Source organism: Eulemur rufifrons, chromosome 7 (assembly GCF_041146395.1).
Source record: "Eulemur rufifrons isolate Redbay chromosome 7, OSU_ERuf_1, whole genome shotgun sequence".
NCBI classification, from domain to species: Eukaryota; Metazoa; Chordata; class Mammalia; order Primates; family Lemuridae; genus Eulemur; species Eulemur rufifrons.
In genome coordinates this window covers 3591058-3603587 of record NC_090989.1, presented here as the reverse complement: position 1 = coordinate 3603587, position 12530 = coordinate 3591058, and the positions used below count along the sequence as shown (strand labels likewise).

At 56.1% G+C, this 12530-nt stretch overlaps 1 protein-coding gene across 2 annotated transcripts in view; it reads left to right on the top strand.

Annotated features, from left to right (window-relative positions):
• The first annotated feature begins 1883 nt into the window (after nucleotides 1-1883).
• Nucleotides 1884-12530, top strand: part of UBASH3A (ubiquitin associated and SH3 domain containing A) — a 38350-nt gene continuing 27703 nt past the window's right edge. For both annotated transcript variants that reach the window (XM_069472256.1, XM_069472255.1), the window contains exons 1-4: nucleotides 1884-2008; nucleotides 3782-3835; nucleotides 6452-6638; nucleotides 9954-10152. In XM_069472256.1, coding sequence (XP_069328357.1) covers nucleotides 1896-2008; nucleotides 3782-3835; nucleotides 6452-6638; nucleotides 9954-10152 — 553 coding nt within the window. In that variant the 5' untranslated portion in view covers nucleotides 1884-1895. The remainder of the gene's footprint in view (nucleotides 2009-3781; nucleotides 3836-6451; nucleotides 6639-9953; nucleotides 10153-12530) is intronic.

Here is a 12530-nt window from a genome sequence, read left to right as displayed (position 1 = left end):
GTGTGGAATGGGCACAAAAATGGACACATCAAATAAGAGAACACAGTAGAGTCAGAAAAATATTAATACGCATACAGTCACCTGACTTACAATAAATGTTCTACTGCAACTTACCGGGCAAAGGATGGCCTTTTCAGCAGGAAAGTAAATGAAACTTTACCCCTGCCTCACACCGTGCACAAAATTAATGCAAATGAATCACAGAGCTAAATATGAACAGTAAAAGTTAAAAAAAAAAAAAAAACTTCTAGAACAAAACACAGGATACTATCTTCATCAATGTTGGATTAGCAACAATTTCTTGAACAGGATACAGAAAACTCAAACCAGAGTTCCCACAAATTGATAAGAAAAAGCAAACAACCCAATGAAAGAAAGAGCAGAAAATCTGAACAGGCACTTCCCCAGAGAAGATACTCAACTGGCCAATAAGCCTGTGAGACGGTGCTCAGTATCCTTGCCCTTCAGGGAAATGCAAATTAAAACCACAGTGCGAGACCACTACACACGCACCAGAATGGCTAAAATTAAAGGGACTGATAATATTAAGTGCGGACAAGGATGTAGAACACCCAGAACTCCCATCCACTGCTGGTGAGGGGGCAGGTTGGTACATCTGCTTTGCAAAACTGCTTGGCAGTCTCTCAGCACGCACCTGCCCTGGGACCCAACAGGCCCACCCCTAGGTGCATACCTAGCAGAAACGCACACAGAGGGCACAAAAAGACACATACAACCATGTTCTCAGCAGCATATTCATAACAGCAAAGCAATCAAAAACCTCCCAAGTGTACATCAACAGAGAAACAGACAAATCAATTATTGTGTGTATTTGTCTAATAGAATACTACACAGCAATGACAGTGAACTAACAGGAGCTACAAGCAACCACGTGGATAAATTTTACAAACAATTTGGGGCAAAAGAAACCAGACAAGATAGAGCACGTGCTATGTGGTTCTATTTATGTGAAGCTCAAAAACAGGCACAGTTAATGTACCAGTGAGGGCAGCAGGGAGGCAGGAGACAACTAGAGGAGGCTGGGCGCGGGGCAGGGGTGCTTCTGAGGTTCTGAGAATGTTCTAGAGCAGGCCTTCTCCACCTTGGCACTACTGACATCTGGGGCCGGATGGCTCTTTGTGGTGGACGCTGCCCTGTGGACTGTGGCATTCCTGGCCTCTGTCCGCTAGGTGCCAGCGGCACGATGCCCCTCCACAGCTGTGAGAACCACAAACGTCTCCAGACACTGTCAAATGTCCCCTTGGGTGGAGGAGGCTGCAGATCACTGCTTTACTGCTGGCCCTGGGGCACTGAGGGGGTGTGCTCACTGTATGGAAATTTTTTGAGCTGTACACTTACGATTCATCAACTTTGCCGTATGCATATTAAACCTTTAAAAGTTTTTAAAATCTAAAAGTAAGTCAACAAATAGCTAAAAGAACCAGAAAGTTTTCAAGCAAGCAGGGACAATAGATACAGTGTAGCTCACGTCTCCTTCGCAGACAAGGGGACTAACATTCAGGGCCCCTGGAGTAGGGAGCCAGGGAACCCAGAGAGAACCCCCGACGTCTACTCCCATTTCCTTCCTCCACGCTCTCAGGCACTCCTCCTCCCAAATGCCACCCAGGTCTGCGTAGACGCTGGTCCCACAGAGGGGCCCCGTTGGGCCTTCGGGACCCAACCCCGTCGCGTAAGCAGGGTTGGTGGGCAATGCGCTCCACACCCTGCACAGAGAATTCTGAAAACCGGTATCTCGTGCAAACAGGATATCAGCTTTTGTCAGAAACATCAAAAAGGGGTTGAGGTTTCTCCTCACAGCCTCAGCCCTGCCACTCTCCCCGGCTTTATCTCCCGCCTGCGGCGCAGGCAGCCGCTCGCACCTCGGGCAGGAAGAGATGGCAGCGGGGGAGACGCAGCTCTACGCCAAGGTCTCCAACAGGCTCCGGGGCCGCAGCACCCCCTCGCTCCTGGACCCCCTCCTGGCCATGGGCTTCCCGGCGCACACCGCGTGAGTAGGCCCGGCCCTGCCGACCCCGCGCCCCCGCAGGCCCAGGTGCCCGCCGCTTCCTGCTCCAGCCGTGCTCCTCGCGGCGAGACCAGGCTCGGCAGAAGGCCTCTTCGGCTTTCGTAAATGAGACGGTCTTGACCTTTGAAAGACGAGCTCTGCTGGCTGAGCGGGGCGACCTTGAAACTTGTGAAAACTAGAAGCCATGTGTTCCTAGAGCCGTCCTCGACCCCGGGGCCTGGTTGTAACCTCTTTGTGTGCAGCTCAGGGACTCTGAAGGTGCCTTTCCACGGTGTTTCAAACTCTAATGTGAAAGACCCCACAGCCCACCAGGTGTCTAACGCTGAGGCCTGCTGGGAAAACCGTCAGCAGGACTGTGTCCCTGAGCTGAACAGGGACAGCCGTCCGTCCGTCCTTAAGTAGCCAGTAGCCAAGAAGCTACAGAAACCGTCAGCCCGTCCTGCTCACCCGAGGAGTCGCCCCTCTCAGAGAGGGCAGACGCCGTATAGACACGGGTTTCTCAGACGGGGTCCTTTTCAGATGCTCATTCACGTGGAAAAATATATCAGAAACACACTTTCAGTAACCTCGGATTTGGGAGGAAGCTGACCTTTCCCTCCATGCTGTAACAAATCCTCGACCAAACTGGGTGGACCCACGTTGCAGCCGGACCCCTGCCTCTCCTCCCCCGTCAGGGCTTTGTCTCCACCGCTACGTTCACGGTGACCCAGGCGTCTGCTAGACCCGCAGCTGAGTGACGTGTGTGCAGGGTCACTCATGCCTGGACCCCTCCTGTCTTACTCCCCTCCCAGGCGCAGACTGGACGAGGGCAGTTGATTGGCATCGGGGGTCCTGGTGCCGCTAAAGGAGCCCACACCGAGTTCCCTACTGAAGCCGCAGTGTGGGCTCATACCCCAAATTCCTTCCAGTTAAAACGTTAAACACGCAGTGAGGGTAGAGAAATGCGTTCTAAATTTCTCACTTACACTGGCGCTCCCCCAAGTAAGGCTCTGTGCCGAGGCCACCCGGTTAAAGCCTCCCCAGGGAGCCGCAACCCGACCCCATGGTTCGCCAACACAGCAGCGTCGGCAGCCCCTTGTCGGGTTCCTCGTGGACCTCGGCCGTTCCCAGCCCGAGTTCCCGATAAATTACCTTAGCTGTGCCCTGTGCTGTTCTGTGCAGTCCGGTTCAGCTAAATTCAGTCTAACATATACACGCCCCAGGCTGCCATGATGAATGAGACACCACCGGGGGTTCAGGGACCTCGAGGTCCAGCAGGGGAGACACGGGGGTCAAGTGAGCTGTGAGAGCCACGATGAGGGCTCGCGTGGGGGGCAATGCAGGAGGGGGCGGCGGACCCGGGCGGCCTAAGGACGGGTGTTTCCCGGAGGAGGAGGCACGTCTGAGCGGGGGCTGGAAGGATCAGTGGCATTTCGCCGAGGGATGTCGGGGTAGGAAGCTTGTGTCCCAGCCAGGGGCAGAACCGCTCACGGCCACCTCCAGGATCCATAGGTGGGTCTGTGTCACTCCAGTGCAGGGTGGGGGTGGGAGGGGAGACAAATTGCAGGGGTGGGCAGAGGCGAGGTCCTGAGCGCTGGGACCCTGCAGAGGTGGGCAGCCAGGGAGGGGACGAGCTCCCAGCCAGGAAGCCCGGCAGCCAGGCCCCCGTCGGGCAGGCCCTGCAGGCCTGGTGGGCGCGAGGCGGCATCTGCTGCTCAGACCCTTTTCCAGAGATGGCAGAGCGTGACTCTGAGTGCCTGTGTCTGTTCCCTGCAGGCTGAAGGCGTTGGCAGCCACGGGCGGGAAGTCGGCGGAGGATGCCGCGGACTGGTGAGTGCGGCTGGCTCTCGGCCTGGAGCTGTTCGGCGGAGCTGCCCTGTGCCCGAGACCCCTCTCTCCGGGGCGGACACTGGGAAGTGCCCAGCAGCCCCTGGGTAGGACGGGGACGCGGTGAAAGTGAAACAAAATAACCTCTGCGCCTACCCAGCCCTCGCTCAAAATGGAAAAAGAGAAAGCACTTGCAACAAAGCTTTTTTCACTTAAAAATCTCATTTAATCCAAATCTGACTGTCAGAGAAGGAAAAAGTGTGTGTGATTTCATTGACTAACTAGGGAGGAGCCATTTGCTGATATGAAGCAGACGCTGCCATGCTGTTGGGAAGAGAGTCCCCCGGTGGCCGTGACTCTCCCCTCGGGCACAGGCGGCTGGGTCGGGGTGAGAGTCCTCCCTGGTTCTCAGCCCACCTCGCACCAGCGGTGTGGCTCTGACAGCCGCCGGCTGCCTCGGGCCACAGTCTTCTGCTCTGGGGATTGAGGAGAGGACTCCCTGTTCTCCAAAGCCCCGTCTGGCCTAGATGTGCCACGATGCCACCCTTCTGTCCCCGGGTAGGAAGTCCTCTGCTCTGGGGTAGCCGTGGTGAGGATCAGACAGACCCCAGGCCCCCAGGCTGGCGAGCCCTCCCCACAGCAGGATGGCACCCGCCGATAATGGGTTTCTGCACTGTTCCCAGTGGGAACCCCCTTCCTCCTCCAGAAACTCAAGGCCCAGGCAAATATTCAACCCCTTCACAAGACAAGGGAAGCTCCCAGAACACTCGGGGCTAGCCTAACTCTAAAGCCAGTTGCCACTTCTTTTTTTAATAGACGTAGAACTTTGCTCTGACACCCAGGCTGGAGGGCAGTGGCATGAACATAGCTCACTGCAGCCTCCAACTCACGGCCACCACACCTAGCTAATTTTTTAAATTTTTTGTAGAGACAGGGATCTCACTATGCTGCCCAGGCTGCTCTTGAACTGCTGGGCTCAAGCGATCCTCCCACCTCGGCCTCCCAAAGTGCTGGGATTATAGGCGTGAGCCACCGCATCCAGCCCAGTTGCCAATTTTGAATTAAAAACCAGGCCCACTGCCGTGAGGACGTGGTCAGTTGTGACTCAGCCAGTGAGACTGGGAGACCCATCAAGAAACAGGGAGACAACCGGGTCCCCAAGGCCCAATCGAGAGTGGCAGACATGTCACTAGTAATCGGGGAAGTGCAAATTAAGGTACCACTAAAACAAAAAAAACTCCAGTGCTGTTGGGGGAGGGGAGGGGGTCTCCACTCACTGTGGAGGGCAGGCTGGGGCGTCCGTCCGACCTTGACGAGGGCGCGGCCGATCACCCTGCAGTCCCCTGTCTGAGCACATTCCCCGGAGAAACACAAAGCGCCTAAAGAGACATGTAGAAAGGGGGAAGGGGGCCAAGACGTGAAGGGGCTTCGCTGCCTCGACTATATTTCGTTTACTGAGGAGGACGTGTTCGTCACACCCAGTGCTTCCCGGGCTGCTGCACGCTGCCTTCTAAACTTGGGATTCTGTCATAAGCACGTCCCTGAGTCACTGGAAATTTTTCAAAACCATAATTTCTACTGAATACTTGCATGATAGGTTTACTATCATTTATCTAGGTTTTTCTTTTTCCCTTTTATAAATAACCCTACGGTAAATATTTCATATGAAAGTGTTGACCATACAGTGTTTTTGCTCTTTCCTTGGGACAAATTTCTGGACGTAGAATTTTGACAGGGTGGGGTGTGTTAACGTTCTTGATCCATATCCGCAAATTGCTTCATATTCATAGAAAGGTTGGACAGAGTCATCCTCGAGTTACTGCTGTGCCTTTGACACCACTGAGCATAACGTTTATCCCTAAAAATATCTTTGTTAATTTGACAGGTGAGAAAAATGGTGTCTCATGGTTGTTCTCATTTCTGTTTTTACTATTAGTGAGAACAGACTCCTATGCTGGGTTGTGCAGCATTTTTTCTTGAATTTAAAATAACTTACTGGCCGGACACAGTGGCACATGCCTGTAGTCCCAGCTACTCGGGAGGCTGAGGCAGGAGGATCGCTTGAGCCCAGGAGTTTGAGGTTGCTGTGAGCCAGGCTGATGCCACGGCACTCTAGCCCGGGCAACAGAGCGAGACTCTGTCTCAAAAAATAACAACGTACTCAATCGAAAGAAAATATGGTGACCACCTAAACTTTGTCTAGTTTTTTGTAGTTTTGATTTTTATATTAATTTGAAATTTGAGGTAAAATAAACACATGAGTTTTTTCCATAAAATTGTTCAACACCAAGGAGAGGCTTAGACCACAAAATCACTTGAAGAGTGGGTTCTGAGTCTTCCTGCAAACTGTCTTTCATTTTCTCCGTCTTTGGCCTTGGAATCAGGCTAACGTGGGTCTGGGAGCAGGGGGGACACGGAGCAGGTCTGTGGGCACGCATGGCCCCTCTGCCGGGCGCGTCTCGGCCGCGGACGGCTGGGGGGTCGACTTACGCGCTGCACACACGTTACGTGCTCAGCACGCCCCACGATTCTGCACTGCTGTCACTGCTGTTGTCTGTCATCGACGGGGAAATAGCTCTGTCGTGACACCCAGTGAAGGTGGCCTGTTCTCTGTTGCAGGCTGCGTTGCCATCGCAATGACCCTTCCCTGGACGACCCCATCCCCCAAGAGTACGCCCTTTTCCTCTGCCCCACGGGGGCCCTGCTGGAGAAACTTCAGGAGTTCTGGAGAGAGAGCAAGCGTCAGTGTGCAAAGAACAGAGCTCATGAGGTCTTCCCCCACGTGACGCTCTGTGACTTCTTCACGGTGAGTCGGCCCAGCGTGCCTTTAATGCTCAGTACCACGGCGGCTGAAGTCATTTCTCTGTGACAACGAGGCAATGATGGGACAAAGCTGATTTATTTGAATGGGGTGCCAGAATGGGATGCCCTAGAAGCAGTCAGCTTATCCCTTGATGTGGGCTGTCCTTTACTTTCCTCCTCGTCTCAGCTGGTCAACTCCTACTCATCCTTCAGGACCCAACTCATTTATCCCGTCCCCTTTTAAAGTTTTCCGCAGCTCCCAAGGTAGCAGGGGTTGTTGCTCGTGTTTTGTGCACATCTCTAGTGGCACGTTCATGCCGTGTGGGTGACGTGTCTGGTGCAGCTCCGCACCTCTCACCAGAGTGAGTCCCAGAGGGAAGGTGGTGCTTCACTCCTCTTTGCACCCAGAGACCAGCACAGTGCCGAAAACAGAGTAACCGGGATGCATGGTGAGTCCACTGAGGAGTGGGTGGCTCGTCACAGATGCAGAACTTTTCTCTGTCTCAGGGACGAGCCCTCCAACTTAGAGAACGGTCAAATGGGCAGCTTCGCAGGGGTCCGGGAAGGTGAGAAGGACGTCGGGGCAGTTCCAGAGACAAGGAGGGGGCATGAGAATGAGGGAGGAGCAGACGGCCACATCCTCCACGGCTGCCGACAGGGGAACCTGGAGGGGCACACCCAGTTCTGCGGCCCTGGCCCGGCCCAAACTCTGCTCTCAGGGAATGGGTTCGCTCCACCCATTTCAGGGGCTCTGCCAGGCCCACGGCACCTCCACCCCCGAGCCAGGCTCCTCAGAGCGGGCGGAGGGGGAAAGCGAACCTCTGCAGGGAAGATTTCTGGGAGACATCCCGGGAGCAGCAGCACCTCCCAAAGCCAACCCTCCCCCGACTGCCGAGACCCGGGGGAATTCCCAGACACAGGACTAAACCCAGGAAAGCCCCGGGCAAACTGGGCGAGTTGTCACCCTACGTTGACATCGATGGCACTTGTGACAATCAGACTCCTTTCTGGCTTGTCCTTGGGAGCTCGACAGGGAAAGGAAAGGCAGCCAAAGCCAGTGGTGAAATAAGCGCAGACACCAGACATGCTCAGGCATGGCCGTGAGAGCGGACCCGGCCTGCCAGCTCCTTCCCCCAACCACTTAGGGCACGCACACCCACATTTACGTACACACACACACATGCTCACACGTACATAATACACACATGCTTACATGCACACGCATACACATTTCCTTACACACATGCTTACATGCACATGTACACACATGTGCTTACATACACACGTGCATACACACACTTGCATAAATATGCACATGCTTGCATGTGCACACACATACATACATGCACACACTTATATACACTAACATTTACATACATACACTTACATACATATTCCCACACTTAGATACATAAATGTGTACACAGTTACATACATACACACTCTTGCATACATGCATGTGCATACATGAACATGCTCACACACATACATGTGCACACTTACACATGTATTTACATATACACATGCATACACTTACATGCACACATGCTTACATATACACCCTTATGTGCATGGGCACACTTACATACATACATACATGTATGCACATATGGTTACATACACATACACAGAGAGATACAGAAATGGACATACATACATACATACATTTACATGCATACACACAGACACACAGACATGCTCTTACATACATACACACATAAACACACAGACACACACAGACGTACACAGACACACATGGACAAATACACACAGATACACATATATAGACACATACAGACAGACACATATATGCACACACAGACACAGACACATACATGCACACAGACACAGGCACACACACACAGATACACATACACATATAAACACATACACACAGAGATACATACATGCACACATAGTCCATACATACCACAGAGACACAGGCACATACAGATGCACACACACATGCAAGCACACACCGATACATGCAGACAGATGCACGCACGCACACATACATGCACACACACATACATGCACACACAGATACCTGCAGACACACACAGACACACACCCCTTCTGTTGTGTTGCCCCCACAGCTCCCCAGGCGATATCCGGCCCCGCCCACTGTGGCGGGCAGGGGAGTGTGCAGGGACCCACCCTGCGCTTGGGATACTAGAAAATGGAAGCGCCGACCCACAGAGGGGTGACAGTGGTCACAGCCATGTTTATAACATGACTGTGCTGGAGACGCGGAAACTCAACGTGGGCCGGTTCGTGAACGCCAAGTCCTCGCTCGGTGGGACGTGCCGGGGGCCCTCGGTGCACAGTGCACTTTCCCGGGCACGGCCAGGGCAGCAGGGAGAGAACCGGCGGAGGGACCCAGCCAGCGCCTGGTCCCCGGGGAGAAAGGAGGGACCCACACGGGCGACTGTGACGTGGTTTATACTGGGCCTATAAAGAGCCCTGCGGAAATTCCGAGTTGAGCAACAGCCGGAGGTGGAAGGGATCGGCCCGGCTCCCGCAGGGGGACATTGTGTCTGGGTGCTCACTGTGGTCCGAGGTGGCCAGTGGCACCGGGGAAGGTCTTCAAAGCCAGGAAACGGCCAGGCCAGGGCGGCGTGCAGTTCAGGCTGAGCAGTGACACCTACCTCTCTGGTGACAGGCAGTGCCTGCCGCATCGGGTGGGGTGGCACGGGGGGGAGGAGGGTCCAGAAGGAGGGGTCAGGCCCAGCAGGGAGCAGTCCCCAGGGTGGAATTCCATGTGGGGAGCGTCACTGGGAAGATCCCATGAAGGACAGAGAGGAGGGAGGAACCGGCGGGGGAGGGGAGGAGGGCGGGGAGAGCCTCACCACGGGGCTGCCCTGGCACGAGACGCCCAGGCAGAGCCGTGACCAGCTTCTGTCCCCGCGTGCTTAGCCTCCGGCCAGCGCATGGGTTCTGAGCCATGGCCCCCGCGGATGCCTCGGAGACTGCAGGAAACCTCCAGAAGCCGAATCACGCGATCCTGGGCAAAGCCATGGCCCGCAGGACAGAGAAGGATGGGCTCAGGGCAGACACAGGGTCACGCCAACAGGACATGGAGGGAGGGACGCAGCCAAGGTGACCGGGACATTTCCTACTGGCGACTTAGAGGAGATTCCATTCCAGAAAGAATGTCACTTGACATATTGAACTATAAACAAACCCCTAACCTCAGACACACATTGTGACAAATTGCATTATGTTGGGGACAGAAGAGTCTCACCTTGATTGCCGTACGGTTTTTATTAACTAAACTCTCACCAGAGACGAGGACACACGCTCTCTGCCCCTCCCGCAGTGTGAAGACCAGAAGGTGGAGTGCCTGTACGAGGCCCTGAAGAGAGCTGGGGACAGGGTCCTGGGCGCCTTCCCGCTGGCCGTGCCGCTAGTGCTCCACTCCTCCATCAGCTACCTCGGCTTCTTCCTCAGCGGCAGCCCTGCCGACGTCATCCGGGAATTTGCGGTGACCTTTGCCACAGAAGCCTCTGTCTTAGCAGGTAGGCAGCCCCGGCCAGCTGCAAACACGGGGCCTGGTGAGCAGCGCGTGAGCCCTCGTGTCCCAGGCTGTGCGTGCCCTGCTTGGATGCCAGGGGGCTGGGGTCCAGCAGCGACACTCGGACAGCCGATCAGGCGTCCTCCTGGGCGCAGGGGCTGCAGCTGCCCCAGCCTACACATCTCTACTCCCCAATTCTCAATTTGCAGCCAGGCACGTCGATCTTAACCTGAGGCTGAGCAATGCAACCAGGCCTCCTGTCTGAGCCACTGGGTCCTTCAAAAACGTCGGCGAGTAGAAAGGCCGGGACCCCCCCGCGGTCTTCTCTGTAAGCAGGAGTAGCCTTGTGTGCATGGATGTGGTTTTACGAAATGCTCAGCGAGGTGCCGGCGGCCTGGGAAACTGTGCCAGAGGGTGCCCCAAGCGCCAGGCAGGAGTGGGCGCAGCCAGTGACGACGGGCACCCGGGGTCGTCCCCACCCGGGGGAAACGCAGCCCACGCGATTACTTCACTTTTCCCAGTGTGAGCTCAGTCTCCTCTCCGTGGCCTCTCAGGGCAAAGATTTTCTAGACTCGCTTTGAGAATCGGCAAAATTTCCCTTTTCTCCAAACACCAGCCCTGGTGTGGGGACGTTTTCCTGCCTCCCCCATCCGTGCCGGGACCTGACTCCAGTCATTTCAGTCCGTTTCCGCTCTCTCGCTCTGGCTGCCGTTTTCGTGGAACCGCCCCCAGAGTTCCCGGCACACAGAAGTGCTCAGTGTGGCCGTGATTTGCCACCCCTGAACCGCAGGGGCCGCGGGGCCCTGGGGGGAGGCCCTGCCTCTCCCCGCGGCTGCGGCTGCCCGTCCCAGACAGGTGGGAAGTGCGGGTCCCAGTCCAGAAATAGATCCGTGAATCCTGGTGTGGGATTTGCGGGTTTGGCTGCTGGCCCGGGGGTCTGGGAATAAGAGCTGCTGGATAACTGTAAAGTCACCAGGTCTCTGTGGACCGGTCACCTTTATCAAATGACAGTGTTTTAGTGTCCTTTCCTCTGAAAGGTTCTTGTTGTCCTGATGGGAGTGTCGCATCACTGGCCTCAGGGTGTGTCACTTACTCTTCCTGCCACCCCCAGGTGGGTCTCACTCTAAGCATGGGGAGACTGAGGCTGCCAAGGGTGAAGTGCCTGCCCAGGGTCACTGTGCTGGGCTGAGTAGTGTCCCTAAAAATGCACGTCCACCAGGAACCTCAGAGGGTGACCGCATTTGGAAACAGGGTCTTTGCAGATGTGATGCCTTCAAATGAGGTCACACTGGATTAGGGCGGACCCTAGATGCAATGGCGGGTGAGACACAGACACAGAGGAGAAGGCCACACGCGGGCAGAGGTAGAGATTGGAGTGACGCTGCCACGAGCCACAGCGTCTGTGTCACCACAAGCTGCAGGAGGCAGGAAAGGACGTCCCCTGGAGCCGGGGAGAGCAGAGCCCAGCCGACACCTTGATCTTGGACTTCTGGCCTCCAGAACCGGGAAAGGATACATTTCTGCTGTTTTAAGTCACCCAGTGTGTGAGGGTTTGTCACGGCAGCCCCAGGACACCCACACAGTCCTCTACCCCATGTGGTGGAACTGGCCCCTGGACCGGCTCCGTCTTGCTCCACACAGCCCGGGGTTCACGCTGGGGGCCCCACTTCCTGGGGGCCGGCTCTGACCTCACGTCCACGTCCCATCCTGAGCAGGCTCCGCTCCGCCCTCCCGCGGCCCCTGCCCCCGGCCTGACCCTGGTGGGGCGGCTGGGGGCCTCCCTCGGTGCGGGGTGACCAGTCACGGCTCCGCAGACGCTCAGGGCGAGCGCACAGGCGCCCTGTCCCCGCTGGCCCTGCCCAGAGACACCCCCAGGGCCCAGGCCACGGGGAGGAGGGAAGACAAGGGCCCATTCAGAGGGTGTGACTCACTCGGATGCCACTCAGATGACAACCGCAGCGGGCCTTCCCCGGGCCACGCTCACTCACATGGCAAGGCCGTCACCGCCAAAAATGTCAGAAAAGGAATTTCCCCGCCACCCACACACGCCTGCTCGCGGGTGCTCGGCCCAGCAGCGCAGGTGGCGCAAGGACGGCAGAGCTCCACGGTGGCTGCTGAGGCCCCGCCCCTGCCGCAGGAAACGTGGAGGGGAGTTGTACGCAAGCCCCCGGGAAGAGCTTGAAGCCCCCCTGGCACGTCTTAGGGGAGAACAGATCCTGCTTGTCTGCGAGGCCTCGCCGTGGAGAGGCGGCAGGTGACCACGGGGCCACGAGACACAGTCTGGACAGGAGGCCGCGTGTCGGGGGACTGAGTCCCCACCACAGCCCCGGCAGGCAGCTGTCGCTGTCCTTAAGCAAAGCTGTCGAAACGGAAGCCGGATCA